Here is a 22,392-nt window from a genome sequence, read left to right as displayed (position 1 = left end):
GCACTATAGGCAATAAGCTTTTGTAGAACATGCATTGCAATCTTTCCAGAATGACTTACAACACATCTTTCCAGAATGACTTAATATCAACAAACTTGAAATACAACTTTCAGCAATAAGTAATATTCTAAGTACTTATCAATCAAGCAACAGATAGATGTTACCAAATTGATGAACAAGAGACGCTCAGAAAGGTAACAGTACAACAATGTATAGATTCTATGAATTAGAAACACTACATCTTAAATGCAAGTCAATAAATCATCAAGTGAAAATTGAATTCAAATTTCAGTCTTATGGTCAATACAGTAAAATAAGTCTACATTAAGGTCATGAGTTATCAATTCTAGTGAACATAAAATGTAATAATAGGAAGTTGAGTGAGGAACCTCAGTCCCCTGAGTTCCTTATTCAGGTCTGCTTTCTGCAGGAATAAGCTGGGCAAAGAAAACCTACAAAAGAATTTGCCTTGATAAATTGCCAGATGTTTAAAACAACGGATTAAAAAAAAAAAAATCATTTGCCCATGATTGCAGAGTCAGAAAACAAATGTGAGCATTTTCAGATTTCTTCACTGTAGTTCCTACACGCCCACCCACACAAAAATGGAATCTAAATGTTGAAATAAACTATTAATTACCATCCCATAGCCAGTAACTTCAGTTCGAAGGCTAGAACCACAGCAAAATATCCTTGGCCCTTTAAGACTTCCCTGCATAAAGCATACATATGAAGCAAAGAGTGAAGTCTTAATCTTATGAAAGTGTCCATAGACTGAAAACAATGCAAACAAGCACTCATAATTAAACAAATGACTCCAAAAATAATATTAATGAAAAATAATAGAGAATAATGAAAATATAAGAAGAAAAATAGAAGATAAATTCAACGGGTCAAACAGTCTCTTTCAAGTGTTTTTAAGCACCTGAAAATGACCAGCAAGAAGTCTGTATTGCCCAAAGAGATACCCCATCTCTTGGATGCCAACACTATCTCTTCTCTGGAAGATCCTAAATTACACAAAACAGTAAATCAGGCATGGAGAAGTGGGTCATACAACTCAGAGACTTGACAACAGATTAAAGATGAAAAGGACAGCTTCTTAAGTTACCTTGTCAGGAGCCAGATATTTGTAGATCTCATTCATGAAACTTTGGCAAAAACACATGATCTACCAGCGTGGGTTTCACAAAGAACTGTAAGAGGAACTTTCGGAATTTCTTAGAAGGTTCTTACTAAAATACCATCTTAACATAGAACAAAGATCTTACACTTTTTTCCTTTAGGATCAGAATCACTTCCACCTGCTGCCCCTCCAAGTTTGTATGGTGATAAAGCATTCTTTAATGTCTGTAAAACGAAGAAACTATAATACTGTATAGCAGTTGAAGCACTTAAACAATTTGCAATGATATTATAAACAATGAAAGCTATTTTGTATTTGCATAAAAAAATTGAAACCACTCCGAACTCCAAAACCAAATACACCCTCTCATACTTTCTAACATTCTCTTATCTACAAACTTGAGTTTTGATCTGCTTGTGCTTGAATTGCTTCAGAAACTTAGAGATTTCTTTGCACTAGTTATATTTATATTGATCACTATTGCATGTCAAAAGTTTACAGCACAAATGTCTTGTGTGAAAGCCCCAACTACACTGAAGGCCTGTGAAAAAATATGGAACAATAGGCGCAAGACATGCTCCCTCAAGCATGGCATTTATTAACCATGTAACGAAGTCAAGAAAGGAGAGAATGGTTTTTAGTCTTGTCACTCTGATCAAGAATATCAAAAATATGCCTCGTTAATCACAATAATAAGAAATCACAACTAACCAAAAAGGAAAAAAAAGGGAAGTGAAGATGAAAAATTACCTGATGGTGGAAAAACGAAAAGGAAGAAGGAACACATTCTGCCAACTTCTGAGCTTGTATCATGCACCACAACTGCTCAAGAAAACCAGAGAGTTAAGGGGCCTATTGGAGTATTGTGACACCTTGATGTCTGAAACTAAGAATTGCTTTCAGAACTCACAAGATACATTGTGTGCACAAGATAACAAAACAGAAAATTAAAAGAACTGATAGCATTATGAGATTTTTTACTTTAAAGTGTTTTTCTACACAAGAATTAAAACAATTTGATATAAATCCAATGAACCAAGAATAATTAAAACAGGGGAATTACCTTATTTCATAGTTTATATGAACATCATTTCTTCAAAAAAGAATATGATATCTAACTAAACGGCCCAAAAGAAAACAGAACTTCTATCACGAGATTGCTTTAGGTGGAGAATAAGAGAAGGAAACATAATTTGTTATTGAATCATTACAAACCTTTTTCCTTTAATCACTCCTCGTAACTTCTTGGCTCTCCTATTTCATCCTTGCTCCTCAAGTCCAATGTCTGCCAGACCGTATCATGTTCTATTCACATAAACAACATAAATAACAAGTATGAGTATCACAAAATGAGATTATAAATATATTCACTTAAATTATGATTAATTAGACAAAAAGAAACTAAACTACCATGTAATTTCTGAACAAGGCATGTGTCCATTGCTTAAGAGCAAGTATTTTGCTTCATCACTTCCCCCACCTTCGTACATTCTCTTTTCTTGTCATAGTCCTGAACATTTAAATTCTCGACTCTTATGACTGTGATTCACATAAACGACCTAAAAGGCGAGAATGATTTTCTGAGAGGCAAATTTATTCAGTCAACTGATTTATGATGAATTAGGCAAACAAAAATATCATGTTCTCCCTGTTCTACTTTGGCGTCATCCCTCCAATGAACTGGATTTTAACTATTCCACGGTAATTAAGAAGTCTGCAGTTTCTTCAAAGTAACGAAAGGAAATATCAAATTAATGAAACTTAGAAGAACAATTTTACATTTATATACAACAATTAAATCACAGCAAAAGCAATATCGGAACTGATGATGTCAACAACTTTGGACTAGGATCTGAATTAATTTTAGAGCCTGCAACATTCAGGAAATGAGAAATCCTTACCTGAAGCTTAAAGAACCAACACATAATAACATAATCAAGCTATAGCCAGCAAAGTTTGATACCTTTAGGTGCAAAATAATGGCCAATTCATCTAAAGCAGCGATCTGATGTTGACACATTGCAGGAGCAAAAGATATCAAACTCATCTGACAAACTCACTACTTCTCCACATAAATCATCAGTGATTCTGCCCAAACTCCTCTTTATGTAAGAAAAAGGACCTTTTTCCTGATTCTTGTCATTGCTCTGCGCATCATATCGGAAGATCATCTTCAATAATACTAAACATCTTGATAAATGGCGCAATTAAAGAAATACTAAACATCTCAAGACTTGAATTCCGTGTTGCAAGTACATTAAAAAACTCACCAAAACGACTTCCGTACAAAAGGCATCCATAACTCTACCAAAACTCTCTTTCGTATGAGAATATGTAGCTGTTTCCCCTGATTCTGGTCATTTTGCTGCTCATAATGCTGGAAGGCCATCCTCAATAGCATGCATACAATATAAACAAGCAGCCTCTTGACAAGATGAGGCAAAATAAGATATACCAAACATCTCATGACTTATTTGGATACCATGTTGCTAGCATATATGTATTATTTTGGCTTCATTCCTCCATTGGACTGTATTTTGTTGTGGCTGCAGCATTTGAGAAGTCTGCAATTTTCACAGGGTAACAAAAAGAAATATGAAACTAAAAAAAAAAAAAAAAAAAGAAAATTAGAATGACAAGCATTGGTTGCATAAACAGCTATAACTGATAAATGAAGATTAAGAAAGAACTCAATTTGCTAAACAAAGTACCTAAACATGGTTTGGAAATCATCCATAACTATACGTAACAAAGCCAGTATTCGTTCATCAAACTGATGTGAAACTTGGGGCTAAGATGCTTTAGAAACTCTCCTTTTTGATCGCATTTATAGCTGCCCAAGATTTACAAGAACTGGTGATTTCAACAACGTTGCAATGGGATCTCCAAAATTAATCTAGAGCCTGCCAAATTCATAGAATGAGAAAGTCTTAGCCAATACAAACAGAACAAAACCCAAATATATAATAAAGGATTTGCCAGCCAAGTTTAATACCTCCGATTGCAGAACAATAGCCAAAGTAGTGAGAGCTGTGATCTGACTTCAATTAAAGATCCCTGTTACTCCTATCAAGAACGGATCATCTCAAGATGCCAGGATCTAACTGAGAAAGTTTAACAACCACCATCTGCAATGACTTATATGGATATATAACACAAAGCTTTAATCAACAGCCTAGGCACCAGGGTTATCAGTCAAATTCTTCTTTCATTATCTATCAAGAGAGATGGGAAAGCTGAAATTAGTTCCCAATGCCATAGTTTCCGAGGCTTCTGTCAGCAACGCACAGTGAAGAGCGATTTCAACCTAAAAAGAACAAGTGATAGCATTCCTACCATTATTATCCGAAAAAATAATAAAGCCACCAATCCAAACATTTGAAGCAGTTCAAATGACTCTTTGACATCTACTTGATTAAAAATATAGAAAATTAAATTAAATTAAAATATTCAGTCTTTAATTTCTCACATTCTATTTCTTTAACAATCAAGTGATAATGAACTAAATCAAAAGTTACTAATACTCTCAAAGTGTGTTTCTTCACTGAAAATAAAAACAAGAACAACAGAAAGCATGACGAAGCCAAAATTTTCTTCAACAACGCAAACGAATATAACTTTCCTTTACCATTAAGTTGAAGAGTCTCTGAAGCAACACCATCCCACGCCATGGCTCCAATTCCTCCATTACCAATCGGAATCGCATCGGCCCAATGCTTGGCGGGCCCACCAAACGTAACCTTCAACGTCTTAAAACTCTCTCCTCCATCTCCAAATACTCGGGTTCCACAAGTCTCTCTCTGTAGCTCGCCGCACCAGAACCCACTAAACCAAACCCAGAAAAAGGGAAAAATGACGATATCAACACCCATCAACAAATATTCTTGAATATTGAAGACGATCGAAAAAACAAAGCGAAGATTAGAATATTGAAGACGAAGAATGACGATTGAACACAGAAGAGAAGAATGACCATTTTGCATATATTTAAGTTATGTAAATCAATTTTTCATGCATAAGAATAAATAAATTAAATTGCTCTAACCAAGTAAATACTACTCTTAAAAACTGAATATTTTGCATTTATTTAAGTTATCTAAATACTTTTATCAATTTTTCTTTTATTATAATTTTGCATTAATTTTGCATGTCTTTAAAAAATATTATAATAAATGCAAAATATCATGTTTAAAAAAAATTATAAATCAGTTTTTCGTGCATAAAAATAAATAAATTAAATTGATTTAACAGTTGGTTAAATAACGAATGTAATCATCTAAATAAGAGTAATAAATAAAATATTATAATAACAGTAATAACCAGTTTTAAGACATTATATAATTAATGTAATCCTCTAAATAAGAGTTTTATGGAAAATAATAAAAACAAAATATTCATCCATAAAAATAAAAGATATTATTGTAATATAAGATTTTGAATTACAAAAAGGAGAAGGGGAAGGAATTTACCAATGGGTGAATAGCAATTGCATCTCTCACATTCCAACAATCTCTTAATGACCGATAGAGACCTTTGGAATGTGAGAGATCTTGCTCCTATCATCTCCTGTCTCCTTGTAACGTTCTTCCATAATAGAGCAATGAACAATCTCTAATTGCTGCAGTGTTGGTGTTTGAAGAATTTGTTCTGGCAGTGTCTTTAATTTAGGACACCATTTAATTGACAAAGAATGAAGACATGGCATGATTGTAATATCCTTGTCTCTACTATTTGTAATCTCATGATTCCACTCTTCCCATTCATTTAGTTCTCTTATATGGAGGAATTTCAATTTGGGAAAGGCAACAATTGATGATGTGGCATCATTTTCTATTCCCAAAAATTCATTACCCACTTTTTTTATACTTCTCATTCTCTTTATCTTTAGTGATTCAAGTGATGGTAGTTTTTCCAAATGATGTAAATGCTCACATTTGATGCAATAAAAAAGCTTTAACTCCTTCAACTTGATTAATGATACCATCCAATCAAAAGACATGGATTTGCCTTCAAACCATTCTATCCCTAATTTCTCTAAATTTGGAGGTGGTTGTAATGCTTCAATAATCATTACATTCTCCTCATTTCTGCTTCTCTTCTTATAGAAATTTTGAGTATCAAATGATAAAGTCAAATGAAGGAGATTTTTGGTACTCTGAAAATCTGCAAGTTTAAGTGCATTACTATCTCTCACATTTACCAACTGTAACTCTAAAGATGGGCCCAGTTTCAAGTTCTTCAAAGAATCAAGACTGGTGCATGCTTTGTTACCATAATCATAATCACCATTAATAACGAATTTATTTAATGTCTTTAGACAACTCAATCTCTCTACTCCTTTTGGAATGTACCTTAATCTCCATGTCCCACCAATTAATAGATGCCTCAAATTAACTAACTTTCCTATTCCTTGGGGTAGCTTTCTAAGTCCTCTACAATCAGTGAGATCCAAGGTTTGTAGATTATATAAATCACACAATACCTCAGGCAATGTTTTTGTATGATCACAACCCTTCAACTTAAGGTACCTCAAATGCATTGAATATTTTATTCCTTTTGGAATTTTATTATCATAGCCACTCAAATTTAATGTCCTTAGACATGTAAATTGCTCAAAATGTCCGGATAAGTCTTCTCCTATAAAGCTTACATTCTCAACCACAAAGCTACGCAATTTTTTTAGATTAAGAATGGATGAAGGAACTCTAAGAGAATTACTACTTCTTATGTATAAATGTCGAAAACTTTTAGAAGAAATCTCTAATTCAGGAATTGAATCACTCTCAACTTGTATTGCAAAACATTCATTCTTTGAAAGAAATTGAACAAAGTCATGCACTATATCATGCATCTTGCATCTTACAATACTACCATCATATTCACTCCTCTCAAAATCTTGAAACAAAGAACGCATTACTAAGTTTTCAAAATATTCTTCACCAACTAATTCCATTTCTTTGTTTTCTTCTTCCTTAAGAAAACCTTGAGCTATCCATAACTTAATCAATAGATCTTTCTCTATCACATAGTCTTTCAGAAATATGGCACAATATGAAAAGCATTTTCTTAGTTCAGAGGACAAATCATAATAGCTCAAGAGGATAGGGGGGAAGAGTGCTTTTTCTATATCTTTTAATCTCCACAAATCGCTGTCTAATATACTTTGCCATTGTTCAACATGTGTTTTTAAACTCAAAATATCATGTTTTTAAAAAATTCTAAATCAGTTTTGCATGCATAAAAATAAATAAATTAAATTTATCTAACAATTGGTTAAATAACCAATGTATTCCTCTAAATAAGAGTAATAAATAAAACATTATAAGAAAAGTAATAATCAGTTTTAAGACATAATATAACTAATGTAATCCTCTAAATAAGAGTCATAAAAACAAAATAATAATAAACATTATTGTAATATAAGATTTTGAATTACAAAAAGGAGAAGGGGAATGAATTTACCAATGGGTGACTAGCAACTGCATCTGTCACATTCCAACGATCTGTCACTGCCTGATGGAGACTTTTGAATGTGAGAGATCTTGCTCCATCATCTCCTGTCTCCTATCATCTCCTATCATCTCCTGTCTCCTATCATCTCCTTGTCTCCTATCATCTCCTATCATCTCCTGTCTCCTATCATCTCCTATCATCTCTCAATTCCAACGATCTGTCACTGCCTATGGAGACTTTTGAATGTGAGAGATCTTCCAGAAAGGGCAAGAAACAATCTCTAATTGCTGCAGTGTTGGTGTTTGAAGAATTTGTTCTGGCAGTGTCTTAATTTAGGACACCATTTAATTGACAAAGAATGAAGACATGGCATGATTGTAATATCCTTGTCTCTACTATTTGTAATCTCATGATTCCACTCTTCCCATGCATTTAGCTCACTGACATGGAGGAATTTCAATTTGGGAAAGGCAACAATTGTGATGTGGCATCATTTTCTATTCCCAAAAATTCATTACCCACTTTTTTTATACTTCTCATGCCTCTATCTTTAGTGATTCAAGGGATGGTAGTTTTCCCAAATGAAGTAAATGCTCACAGTTGAAGCATAAAAAAGCTCTACCTCCTTCAACTTGATTAATGATACCATCCAATCAAAAGACAGGGATTTGCCTTCAAACCATTCTATCCCTAATTTCTATAATTTGGAGGTGGTTGTAATGCTTCAATAATCATTACATTCTCCATTTCTGCTTCTCTTCTATAGAATTTTGAGTATCAAATGATAAATCAAATGAAGGAGATTTTTGGTACTCTGAAATCTGCAAGTTTAAGTGCATTACTATCTCTCACATTTACCAACTGTAACTCTAAAGATGGGCCCAGTTTCAAGTTCTTCAAAGAATCAAGACTGGTGCATGCTTTGTTACCATACATAATCACCATAATAACGAATTTATTTAATGTCTTTAGACAACTCAATCTCTCTACTCCTTTTGGAATGTACCTTAATCTCCATGTCCCACCAATTAATAGATGCCTCAAATTAACTAACTTTCCTATTCCTTGGGGTAGCTTTCTAAGTCCTCTACAATCAGTGAGATCCAAGGTTTGTAGATTATATAAATCACACAATACCTCAGCAATGTTTTTGTATGATCACAACCTTCAACTTAAGGTACCTCAAATGCATTGAATATTTTATTCCTTTTGGAATTTTATGATCATAGCCACTCAATTTAATGTCCTTAGACATGTAAATTGCTCAAATGTCCGGATAAGTCTTCTCCTATAAGCTTACATTCTCAACCACAAAGCTACGCAATTTTTTTAGATTAAGAATGGATGAAGGAACTCTAAGAGAATTACTACTTCTTATGTATAATGTCGAAAACTTTTAGAAGAATCTCTAATTCAGGAATTGAATCACTCTCAACTTGTATGGCAAAACATTCATTCTTTGAAAGAAATTGAACAAAGTCATGCACTATATCATGCATCTTGCTCTTACAATACTACCATCATATTCACTCCTCTCAAAATCTTGAAACAAAGAACGCATTACTAAGTTTCAAAATATTCTTAACCAACTAATCCATTTCTTTGTTCTCTTCCTTAAGAAAACCTTAGCTATCCATAACTTAATCAATAGATCTTTCTCTATCACATAGTCTTTCAGAAATATGGCACAATATGAAAAGCATTTTCTTAGTTCAAGGACAAATCATAATAGCTCAAGAGGATAGGGGGGAAGAGTGCTTTTTTCTATATCTTTAATCTCCACCAAATCGCTGTCTAATATACTTTGCCATTGTTCAACATGTGTTTTTAAACTCAAAATATCATGTTTTTAAAAATTCTAAATCATTTTGCATGCATAAAAATAAATAATTAAATTTTATCTAACAATTGGTTAAATAACCAAGTGTATTCCTCTAAATAGAGTAATAATAAAACATTATAAGAAAAGTAAAATCAGTTTTAAGACATAATATAACTAATGTAATCCTCTAAATAAGAGTCATAAAAACAAAATAATAATAACATTATTGTAATATAAGATTTTGAATTACAAAAAGGAGAAGGGGAATGAATTTACCAATGGGTGACTAGCAACTGCATCTGTCACATTCCAACGATCTGTCACTGCCTGATGGAGACTTTTGATGTGAGAGATCTTGCTCCTATCATCTCCTGTCTCCTATCATCTCCTACATCTCTCCTTCTCCTTCATCTCCTGTCTCCTATCATCTCCTACATTCTCTGTCTCCTATCATCTCTCTATCATCTCTCATCAATTCCAACGATCTGTCACTGCCTGATGGAGACTTTTGAATGTGAGAGATCTTCCAGAGAAGGGCAAGAAACAATCTCTAATTGCTGCAGTGTTGGTGTTTGAAGAATTTGTTCTGGCAGTGTCTTTAATTTAGGACACCATTTAATTGACAAAGAATGAAGACATGGCATGATTGTAATATCCTTGTCTCTACTATTTGTAATCTCATGATTCCACTCTTCCCATGCATTTAGCTCACTGACATGGGAGGAATTTCAATTTGGGAAAGGCAACAATTGATGATGTGGCATCATTTTCTATTCCCAAAAATTCATTACCCACTTTTTTATACTTCTCATGCCCTCTATCTTTAGTGATTCAAGGGATGGTAGTTTTTCCCAAATGAAGTAAATGCTCACAGTTGAAAATAAAAAGCTCTAACTCCTTCAACTTGATTAATGATACCATCCAATCAAAAGACATGGATTTGCCTTCAAACCATTCTATCCCTAATTTCTCTAAATTTGGAGGGGGTTGTAATGCTTCAATAATCATTACATTCTCCTCATTTCTGCTTCTCTTCTTATAGAAATTTTGAGTATCAAATGATAAAGTCAAATAGGAGATTTTTGGTACTCTGAAAATCTGCAAGTTTAAGTGCATTACTATCTCTCACATTTACCAACTGTAACTCTAAGATGGCCCAGTTTCAAGTTCTTCAAAGAATCAAGACTGGTGCATGCTTTGTTACCATAATCATAATCACCATTAATAACGAATTTATTTAATGTCTTTAGACAACTCAATCTCTCTACTCCTTTTGGAATGTACCTTAATCTCCATGTCCCACCAATTAATAGATGCCTCAAATTAACTAACTTTCCTATTCCTTGGGGTAGCTTTCTGTCCTCTACAATCAGTGAGATCCAGGTTTGTAGATATATAAATCACACAATACCTCAGGCAATGTTTTTTTGTATGATCACAACCCTTCAACTTAAGGTACCTCAAATGCATTGAATATTTATTCCTTTTGGAATTTTATGATCATAGCCACTCAAATTTAATGTCCTTAGACATGTAAATTGCTCAAAATGTCCGGATAAGTCTTCTCCTATAAAGCTTACTTCTCAACCACAAAGCTACGCAATTTTTTAGATTAAGAATGGATGAAGGAACTCTAAGAGAATTACTACTTCTATGTATAAATGTCGAAAACTTTTAGAAGAAATCTCTAATTCAGGAATTGAATCACTCTCAACTTGTATTGCAAAACATTCATTCTTTGAAAGAAATTGAACAAAGTCATGCACTATATCTGCATCTTGCATCTTACAATACTACCATCATATTCACTCCTCTCAAAATCTTGAAACAAAGAACGCATTACTAAGTTTTCAAAATATTCTCACCAACTAATTCCATTTCTTTGTTTTCTCTTCCTTAAGAAAACCTTGAGCATCCATAACTTAATCAATAGATCTTTCTCTATCACATAGTCTTTCAGAAATATGGCACAATATGAAAAGCATTTTCTTAGTTCAGAGGACAAATCATAATAGCTCAAGAGGATAGGGGGGAAGAGTGCTTTTTCTATATCTTTTAATCTCCACAAATCGCTGTCTAATATACTTTGCCATTGTTCAACATGTGTTTTTAAACTCAAAATATCATGTTTTTAAAAATTCTAAATCAGTTTGCATGCATAAAAATAAATAAATTAAATTTATCTAACATTGGTTAAATAACCAAGTATTCCTCTAAATAAGAGTAATAATAAAACATTATAAGAAAAGTAATATCAGTTTTAAGACATAATATACTAATGTAATCCTCTAAATAAGAGTCATAAAAAACAAATAATAAACATTATTGTAATATAAGATTTTGAATTACAAAAAGGAGAAGGGGAATGAATTTCCAATGGGTGACTAGCAACTGCATCTGTCACATTCCAACGATCTGTCACTGCCTGATGGAGACTTTTGAATGTGAGAGATCTGCTCCTATCATCTCCTGTCTCCTAATCTCCTATCATCTCCTGTCTCCTATCATCTCCTGTCTCCTATCATCTCCATCATCTCCTGTCTCCTATCTTCCTATCATCTCTCACATTCCAACGATCTGTCACTGCCTGATGAGACTTTTGAATGTGAGAGATCTTCCAGAGAAGGCAAGAAACAATCTCTAATTGCTGCAGTGTTGGTGTTGAAAATTTGTTCTGGCAGTTCTTTAATTTAGGACACCATTTAATTGACAAAGAATGAAGACAGGCATGATTGTAATATCCTTGTCTCTACTATTTGTAATCTCATGATTCCACTCTTCCCATGCATTAGCTCACTGACATGGAGGAATTTCAATTGGGAAAGGCAACAATGATGATGTGGCATCATTTCTTTCCCAAAAATTCATTACCCACTTTTTTTATACTTCCATGCCCTCTATCTTTAGGATTCAAGGGATGGTAGTTTTCCCAAATGAAGTAAATGCTCACAGTTGAAGCAATAAAAAGCTCTAACTCCTTCAACTTGATTAATGATACCATCCAATCAAAAGCATGGATTTGCCTTCAAACCATTCTATCCCTAATTTCTCTAAATTGGAGGTGGTTGTAAGGCTTCAATAATCATTACATTCTCCTCATTTCTGCTTCTCTTCTTATAGAAATTTTGAGTATCAAATGATAAAGTCAAATGAAGGAGATTTTTGGTACTCTGAAAATCTGCAAGTTTAAGTGCATTACTATCTCTCACATTTACCAACTGTAACTCTAAAGATGGGCCCAGTTTCAAGTTCTTCAAAGAATCAAGACTGGTGCATGCTTTGTTACCATAATCATAATCACCATTAATAACGAATTTATTTAATGTCTTTAGACAACTCAATCTCTCTACTCCTTTTGGAATGTACCTTAATCTCCATGTCCACCAATAATAGATGCCTCAAATTAACTAACTTTCCTATTCCTTGGGGTAGCTTTCTAAGCCCTCTACAATCAGTGAGATCCAAGGTTTGTAGATTATATAATCACACAATACCTCAGGCAATGTTTTTGTATGATCACAACCCTTCAACTTAAGGTACCTCAAATGCATTGAATTTATTCCTTTTGGAATTTTATATCATAGCCACTCAAATTTAATGTCCTTAGACATGTAAATTGCTCAAAATGTCCGAAAGTCTTCTCCTATAAAGCTTACATTCTCAACCACAAAGCTACGCAATTTTTTAGATTAAGAATGGATGAAGGAACTCTAAGAGAATTACTACTTCTTATGTATAAATGTCGAAAACTTTTAGAAGAAATCTCTAATTCAGGAATTGAATCACTCTCAACTTGTATTGCAAAACATTCATTCTTTGAAAGAAATTGAACAAAGCATGCACTATATGCATCTTGCATCTTACAATACTACCATTATATTCACTTCTTTCAAAATCTTGAAACAAAGAACGCATAGCTAAGTTTTCAAAATTTCTTCACCAATTAATTCCATTTCCTTGTTTCCTCACCTTAAGAAAACCTTGAGCCATCCATAACTTGATCAATATATCTTTTCTTCACATAGTCCTTTGGAAATACGGCACAATATGTAAAGCATTTTCTAAGTTTAGAAGACAAATCATAATAGCTCAAGAGGATTGGGGGGAAGAGCTCTTTTTCTATCTCTTCTAGTTTCCATAAATCACTATCTAGGACACTTTGCCATTGTTTAGCCATGTTTTTAGTCTCAAGAGACTTCCTAAAGTTTTTTATAGCAAGAGGAAAGCCATAGCACTTTCTACAATCTTTCCACCGATCTCTTTTAAATTTTCAACCTCTTCTTTTGTTTTTCCAAAAAATGCAACTCGACTAATAATGACCAAGATTCGTCATCACCTAATCTTCCTATTGGGATAGTTTTGTGCTTCCCATTATTATTGCAGTACTCTCTTTACGTGTGGTTACCAAAATTCTACTCCCTTGAGAAGCAAAATGAAGAGCACTTAACTTTTCCCATTTTGTAGAATTGTCAATCCACACATCATCTAAACAAAGAATTTTCTTGTCCTTAATAGACTGACGTAAGTCTTGTAACAGATTTTCTAGTTCATCTTTATCTTTTTTTTCACTAAAAGAGATTCAAGAATTGCTTTGGCAATCCTAATCTCATCGAAAGGATCAGAGACACACACCCAAATTTTCTTGTGAAAATGGGTGTTGACCTCATCTCATTAAAACTAATGAGCTAAAGTTTTTTCCAATCCCTCCCATCCCACTATAGAAATGGTAGGGACGTTGATTCTTGACTACTTTCAGCTACAGGAGCTTTTAATGTATTCCTATCATGATCTCTGCCATAGATCTCTGGTAAATTAATAAGAGAGGTAGTTATTTCGTGCTCTGGTTGTCCAGTGCCCCTACTCGAGCTAAATTTGAAACTATTCTTTTCCATGACAATAACATCAAGTCTTTCATTTAGATCTTTTATCTTGGTAGCAATTTCATGACGTAGGAAAACTTTCTTGCAACAAAAGCAATCAGACGAGATGCAGGAACATACCTTTTTCCAAAGCTTGGAAGCATTTTCAGCTTCCTTCATTTGTGATTTTTTGCTCACCGTGATCCACTCATCCAATGCATCCTCGATGTCATACGAAACGTCTTTGAGCTTCTCGAACCAGTCTCCCACCCTCTTATCCTTTATTTGTCTGCTCTCCGCATCTTCAAGCACAGCCTGAATGGCCTGGAAATTGCTGGTGAGCTTTCCCACAGCTTTGTCAGCACAAGCAAGAAGTTTCATCTCTTCAGCGGCTAGTGAAGCCAATTGACCCAGGATTGTGGAGACAAGCGCTTCAGCCATAGTCAAAGATGGTAATTGATTTAAGATATTGAAATACTAGGTGTGTTTAATTGTGTAGTGAAAATTCTACCGTTCCATTTGTTATTTATAGCCCAAAAACAGACCACAGAATCTTTCAGCAGATGACTCTAATCAACATGTTGCTTTGATGCTGGTTAAGGTACCAAACTTTTCTCCAAACAAAAGCGATTCTCATATTCATTTCTTTCTTCATATCCAACAATGTTAGCTTTCTAAAAGCAATGCATTTATTCTTTTCTTTTAATACATTCTTTGTTTTCATTCTAGTTAAATTATAGAATGTTAGTATCATTTTAGTTTATTAAATTCCCCCTGTTTTCTCTCTCTATTATTATAAAGTGAATGATCATGTGGAATAATAATGTATCATAGGCTGTTACTTTGTTTAGCTTCTAAAAATCCAGAAGGAAATCCATCATAAAACAATTCGTAGTGCTTTATTAATTTAGAAATTGTAAAAAAATTTATTTATAGGACGCAAAGAATCCTTATTGTTGCTTCGATGCTAGTAAAGGTATGTTGTTGCTTTCTAACAATCTAAAATGCTATATTCTTTTCTTCTTAAACAAGGGTCTTGATAAGATCATTTTGCTCCTAAATCTTCTCCCTAACATTTATCTAGTAATTGCCAAAGGAAAAATGTTTCTTCCCTTTATTTGAATCTCTCAACAGAAACACAGAACAAAATTGTTCAACATGATTTGTTTACTCATCATTTAAGAACCTGCTTTAATTTTAGTAGAATTGCTTAATTTTTTTTCTGTTTGGAAAAGATAAAACATGTAAGAAGGGTCTATATAATGAAGAACAATCAAGCAGAGGTGAAGAATTATCCAACCTCTTCCAGTAAAAAAATAATCTTTCTGCTTTGCCCTCATATTTTAAAGTGGTGTCATTCTCCTTTCACATTTTAATAACTGAATGGCTTGAATGATTGAGTAATCCCTTGTACCCACAGTTTTGTATGTAATTTTTGTTCCTGACAAGATCAGGTTTTCATGTTTTTCCTTTTTTAGTTGTTTATTTATATGCTGATCAGTCTTTATTGGATATAAGTCAGAATGAGATCTTATCAATTAGGGTGACAGATGTGCATTGCACTTGCAGTAAGAAATCAACAAGTCTTTCTTGATTTTGTTCAATGAAAATTTAATATTATGTTTTCTCTATATATGATTAACTAATGCAATTCCAAGAATTTATCATCATTTGGTGACTGATATTATGTTTGAAGCACCAGAAACTACAAACCTCATGCTAGTCACTGAAAGTTTTTGTATATTCATTTTAACACTTCCTTTGTTCCTCCATTTCCTTTTCATTCAATAATGTCTTTTCAATGCTTCTAACAAATGTTTCTGGTTACCATTTACTTGTTTTTCAGTTTGAGTTTTCGTATAAGAAGGAGATAATTTATTAAGGAGAGATTCCTCAGTGCTGCAAATCCCTTCCCTTTGCATGTTGGCATCAGTGCACTTTTTAAGGTGAAGATTGCTTTATGAGTGTCAAGGTTGCATAACAATAGGAAAACTGTCATTTGACATATTATTTTCTACCTTAGAATTTGCTGTTTATTATGTTTATTACCTGAAATTAGAGTTGAATAATTAGTGTAAAAAGTCAGATATGTCCTCTATCGGTAAATTTCACAATCTATCAAGTTGAAGGTGAATAATTACCCCACATTTCTATCAATCGTTGGTTATAAATATTGAACAATCTTCAATTTCCCTAACACAGCCATACAATGGATAGTTGAATTTTATTGCCAATGTCACTAAACAGGTATTCTACAGTGTTGCAATAAAAAATTGAGAGAGAGCTCTTACAGACTAACAAACAAAAATATTTCTGGAAACAAATCTAAAGACACTTCCTATTCTACTACTAACTAGACATTGTTTTAAATAAATCATGTGTATGATGATCAAATCTCCACATTTTTTTGGAAGAAACAATTACATTACATATATGTTACAAAGTATCTTCATCATAGAACTTCCCTGCCGCCGCGTAGCAAATGTCCAAGCTCGGTGATAGATGTTGATCAATAGAAATCGAATTAGGGGAGCATTTGTCTTCTATACGCACCCTTGGTCGGTCATAACTTGTGCAATAGTCAGAAAAGCTGAGATGACTGCTCCATGTACCAAAGCCCTGGCAAACAAGAGAAGAAAATAAGAATGCCAGACATCTCAAAGAACCACATATTGTCGCGACGATACAATATGATATCTGCTATATATAAGCTTGAAGGACTTTTGGGGTTTAGTTCACCGAAAAACATTATAGTTAAAGAACGCCATAGCAGAGTAAATCTCAGCCTCAGCAGTCACTCTGGACTCTCTTTCTGATAGCCAAAATCAGTTGCTGCTTTGAGGGCTCTCTGGTATGTCTGTTTCATTGCTTCCTGTAAGAATATGAAAAGAGTCCCCATCAAATATAACGATGTCTGTTTAGATTTATGAACTTAATTATGGTTAATACTACAGCACGATATGAAAGATCCTAAAGAAGCTTAACTATATGCACTATTTCCTTATCAACTTTATGTCAAGAGCCACTTTGAAACTTCGATATCTTAAGTCATTTTAACAGTTCTATCAGTCAACTTTCACAGGACTGGCAGAAGGGGTGGTCATCAAGTAGCAGTTTAGTTCTATAGTCACTTTCACTATAGTGAATTCTCTAGGTTCCACTCAGAAAAATTTGATCTATTATTTCATCAATGTGATTAAAAGGCCCAAAACATTGAGAAACCAGGTTGGTACTTTCTGCATATGCTTTAATCTATTTGCATTTTTGAAGTTATAAGTCAACAAGGATTGAAATTAAATACATATTCGTCTGTAACAACCTGTAGCCAAATACATAAGTCATGATTGCACTCATGATTTAATTCGAGTTCACCAGCAACAACCTGCAGCCAAGTTGGTCAACAGTTTAAAAAATAAATACATATAAGAAAAAACCAGCGAAAGAATTTGATCAAAACAAAAATTGAAATGGACGAATGTAAAACAGTCAAGCAGCCATTGCTCGTATGCCCCACCTTCAACTCAAAAACATGTGCGGCCTATTCTTATATGGCTACGTAATAGCGTACAAAATAATTCAGAGCATTTACTAATAGTTTGGAATAATTCTGCATAGATTTATCCACAGTTAGCCTTACTAATTAATGGTTTTGGAATGTATCTACTTTCATTCACATCTATAGTTAGCCGCATTCTAAAAGAAAAATGTGTTCTTGAGCATGGCATCCTGACAATCAATGAAACTGTAGTGCAGAGCCTCTATTTGGTGACAAATAAGCATGTCCACAAGAATCCTATCATGTCACAAATCACTTAAAAATTAAACATTGATCATTATCAAAAGGGCAAGCTGTTAATACAGAAAAAGTCTCAAAACCTATCGAGTCAATCATCACTATAATTATGTCGTTAAACACCATAGTTAAACCAAACTCTTGATACCTATTTTAACCAAATTAAAAGCATAAACAAATATTTCATGGTAGCATAGATACTCAAAAGGCACATTAAGATTCATATGCCTTGTAAAAGTAAAGAACAAACCCTTCCAGCATCAGCAGCCATGGCAGGAGCAATGAGAACATTAGCTTTTCTCAGAATATTAACAGCCTTAGGGGTAAATGACATATTCAAACCTAGGCAGCACATAATAATATATAATAATATCAGTTCATATAGAGGGTTTGTATCATTTTAATTTATTAAATTCCCCCTATTTTCCCTCTGTTATTATAAAGTGAATGATTATGTGGAATAATAATGTATGACTACAACGAAAATGAATAAAACCCACCATTTGTAAATAAATTGGTATATCGTACTCTAGTGTATTATATCAATGACAAAGGATATACTGATCTCTTCAAACAATCTAAAATGGTTATTAATTTAGAAATGGTAAAAAAAAAATTATTCCTTTCACTTTATATTTATATGACGCAAAGAATCCTTCTTGTTGCTTTGATGCTAGCAAAGGTATGTTGTTTTCTTTTGTCCTAGCTTTAATGTCATATTCTTTTCTTTAAACAAATATTCCCTTGGTTCTAATTAATTTAAAAAATCTTTTCAATATTGCTTTAATGTCATCTTCTTTTCTTTATGCAAATCTTATCCATTCCTTGTAATCTTTAAGATAATATTTCAGATTTTGTATAAAATTCACTAAATCTTGTATAGTGTGGCTATCCGACTGTCAATTTAGTAGATATCTTCTAGAAAATCTTCTGATTTTCTTTTTACTGACTCCCATTTTCTTCTTCTCTACTCTTAAAATTTGTACCTTAAATCAAAATTAAAATTAGACCATTTGCTTGTAACTTGAATGCCATGTCGTTCTCTAATGTATGAAACGAACGACAAGACCTTTTCTCAATATACATAATCATGAGGTTCTCAATATACATGCTTCACCATTAGGTACATATTGAACTTGTTTGTGTTACGGATATTAATGGTCGTTGCTCGACTATTTTCCTTGCACTTGGTACATGCTATACTACAAGCACATTGAGACGAGGGACAACGGTTTATGATAGAAAGCAAAAGATATTGCAAGCTCTATGTCTAGCAGTCGAGTTTCAGTACACACACGAGATAGGATGCATTGACCCCATTTGCAATTCATCTTGTTATGAATCTTCATTTTCCCTGCATTTGTCTGAGTTTGCATGTACTCAAAATGATGAAGATTGACAAATTAAAGTGTTTGGCCCTGCTAAAATTACTCACCAAGACATGAGCATTCTGTTTGACTGAGCACATTTTCTTTCTGTTTCAAAATTGAAGTTTCAAATTACTCACCATAATTGAGAATTCAATTACCCACTGCCGTAAGATTAAATCATGATAATTAGTAAGAACAACGAAATGTAAAATAGATAAACATAGTGATTATAATGATGGGAAATATATATATTAAAAAAAAAATAACTCTAATACAAAGTGAATTGTCAAGAATATAACTAGATGAATTAATTAAAAAAAAATTAATAAATACATATTAAATGATAATAAAGGATATGATAATGCAAAAATAGTGTCACGACACTTTATATAGATCACGTTGTATAAAATTCTTTGTTAATGTAGTATTACCCATATTAAAATAGGGGATAAAAATCAATTTTCTTAGTTGTCATGTCATGTAATCCAACCTTCCAAATTGTGATGCATATCTTCTCAATATTTCAATTCAAATTAATTATTAAAAAAAAAATACCCTTAATTTTGCCTTTATTTTGAATTCTACACTTGCTTTTTTATTCATATTTTTTTTTTTTATATTATATGAATAATACATTTTTGTTGTATTCTTTTTCCATATTTTAAATTTTCACGGGCCTGATAGGCCCAATCTTTTGGAAGGATGAGCCTCACAAGTTAAATTAACTTGAGCCCAATGGTGGATTAGCCTTAGCCATCAAGTCCATGAATTTTTGAAAGCTTAAATAAAGCTATTATCTATCGATCTTTTTGTAATTCTGGTTATTAGAATTAAGGAACCACAAAACCCATTGCCACAAACAAACTAAACCCATATCTCAAATCCCAACAATGATCATGCCAAATGAACTATAAAGACATGTTTGACACGCATCATGACATAGTATTAAGTAAATATGTATAGCATTATTTAGCATTGCATTGCATTCTATAATACTATACAAAATATTGTATAATGTTCAAAGTCGTTCAACAAAAGTCAAAACAAAACTTGAATAGACTTGTGGTCAATTTTGTTCAACAAAAGTCAAAGTAGTAGTCAAACATGGTCAACGCCAATCAAACACTGGTCACTATCGATCAACCTCTGATTAACTTCGATCAAACTCTAGTTAACGTTTGTCAATAGTGGTCAACGTCAATCAATGCATTTGCCACTATAAATTTAAATTTATAAATACTAATTAATATTAATTAACTAATACAATGGTTTTACAAGGCATTTTTTAATTTAGAATAGATTGCATTATTTTAATTTTTGTACTAGTTAGCACAATGCAAATTTGGTAACACTATATTGTATCTTTTAGTGTTATTCTTGTATCTAATGTTATGTTATGTCATGCACTAAATATTCTATTGGTTGAGCGAATTATAAAATTAATGGTTTCTAAATGTTGATTAGATATTAAGAGTCTGCTAGAAATGAAAGTTTGAGATAGACAATAGAAAGCATTATAAATATTCAATTTGTCATTCAAAAACTAATAATTCAAGCAAATATAATTCCATTCAGAAAATAAAATGCCTTCAACTAAGAACATATCAAATACACTTTTAACACTTATCAATCCATTGAAACCATAAAATAAAATCAGAAAATTAAGATGCATAACTCAAACATATCAAACAAAGTTTTCCCTTTTATTAATTCATCAAAACTCAAAAAATAAATTAACACAACCAACATAATAACCTTAAGATATCTTTTTACATTTCGTCAATTCTGTAAGACAATGTATTTTCGCCAACATGATGCGAGAATAGATTTGGAGCATTCACAAGTTCCTCCTTCAAAAATTGGCACCTTCTTATATGTAAACTCAAACTGCCGCACAAGTAATATGGCAATAAAAATACTTGTTTAAGCACGTAAAAAGACATTAATAACTGGAAAGAAAAAAGAGAAGAAATCTAGTCTTAGAAGTGCACAGGCAAAAAGATTTTATCTACCACTGAACTTGTATACGTGGCTCCCGTTAAATATAAGTAGACCTAACCAACCAAACTAATCTTGAAGACAATGTGTTTTGTTTTCACGTGGCGAAGAGGATTTTCCATCACTTAGGAAAGAAAAGTAATATTTTTTCTTGATGATGCAGACGTGGCACCATGAAGCTATCAGCAGATTTGGAGTAAATTCACCATTTCTGATGTCACCCCACTTAATTGCAAAATTGTAAATGCCTGTGATCTCAGCATTTAGTTGCTAAGTAATGGCCAAAGCAGTGAGAGCTGCAAGCCAATTTTGACACTCCACGGGAGCCATGGATATTATGAACTCATCAAAACAACTCAGCGGGAAAACTTCTGCACATAAGGCATATTCTGCCCAAACCCCCTGCATCACATAATAAGAGTAGGCAACTATTTCCCCTTATTCTGGTCATCACTCTGCACATCGTGTTTAAAGGTCATTCTCAGTAGCACGCAGATTGTACAAATAAATGTTATTCTGGTCATCACATAAGCCGGTGTCCTACAGTTCCCCTCGAGTCTTGACGAATTTTCAGCACAAAATTAACACCAAATGCCCTGTTTTCTCTTCAAAATCTCTGTTCTCTGTTGTCCTCAGCCTTCAATTATCAACAGAATGGCCCCCAAAGGCACCAGCTTTGCCTTGGCCTAATCAAATCAGTCAAGCTCTCCAGCATCTCTTATGCATAAGCCTGTCAAAAAACATTTTATTTTATCAAAAGAAATAACTGTTGGACAGTTTTGACTGTGTAGACGAAAGGAAAAAGGAGGTAATTGTGCCTAGATTATATGGAATGCTATTAGTCCAATTACTTGCACATCAACAGGACCAATGAGTTTCAGAAGAAACCATGGAGAGTTCATGTGCGGTTTGTCTCACCTGCCTGCATGAGATCAGAAAACAGAACATAGATGAGATAATTGCTGCTTGTT

At 33.1% G+C, this 22,392-nt stretch overlaps 2 protein-coding genes and 1 long non-coding RNA gene across 4 annotated transcripts in view; all 3 read right to left on the bottom strand.

Annotated features, from left to right (window-relative positions):
• Positions 1–1,339, bottom strand: part of LOC116106029 (NAD(P)-specific glutamate dehydrogenase-like) — a 31,254-nt gene extending 29,915 nt beyond the window's left edge. The window contains exons 1-4 of one of the 2 annotated variants that reach the window (XM_031392390.1): positions 1,112–1,339; positions 926–1,010; positions 641–712; positions 390–452 (exon numbers count right to left, since the gene is read on the bottom strand). In XM_031392390.1, coding sequence (XP_031248250.1) covers positions 408–452; positions 641–712; positions 926–1,010; positions 1,112–1,143 — 234 coding nt within the window. In that variant the 5' untranslated portion in view covers positions 1,144–1,339 and the 3' untranslated portion in view covers positions 390–407. The remainder of the gene's footprint in view (positions 1–389; positions 453–640; positions 713–925; positions 1,011–1,111) is intronic. The other variant, XR_004124204.1, reaches the window with a different exon arrangement.
• Positions 1–22,392, bottom strand: part of LOC116106026 (disease resistance protein RGA2-like) — a 74,837-nt gene that overhangs the window by 38,468 nt on the left and 13,977 nt on the right. The gene's annotated exons all lie outside the window — the stretch shown is intronic.
• LOC116106037 lies at positions 1,361–3,000 on the bottom strand. The gene is made up of 4 exons (XR_004124238.1): positions 2,537–3,000; positions 2,342–2,431; positions 1,877–1,948; positions 1,361–1,777 (listed from the first exon to the last, which is right to left on the bottom strand). It is a non-coding gene; the product is annotated as an uncharacterized LOC116106037 (long non-coding RNA).

The sequence above is a fragment of the Pistacia vera genome, unplaced genomic scaffold, assembly GCF_008641045.1.
Source record: "Pistacia vera cultivar Batoury unplaced genomic scaffold, PisVer_v2 Contig508, whole genome shotgun sequence".
Classification (NCBI taxonomy): Eukaryota; Viridiplantae; Streptophyta; class Magnoliopsida; order Sapindales; family Anacardiaceae; genus Pistacia; species Pistacia vera.
The sequence above is the reverse complement of the archived record's forward strand: the minus strand, read 5'-3'. Positions and strand labels throughout refer to the sequence as shown.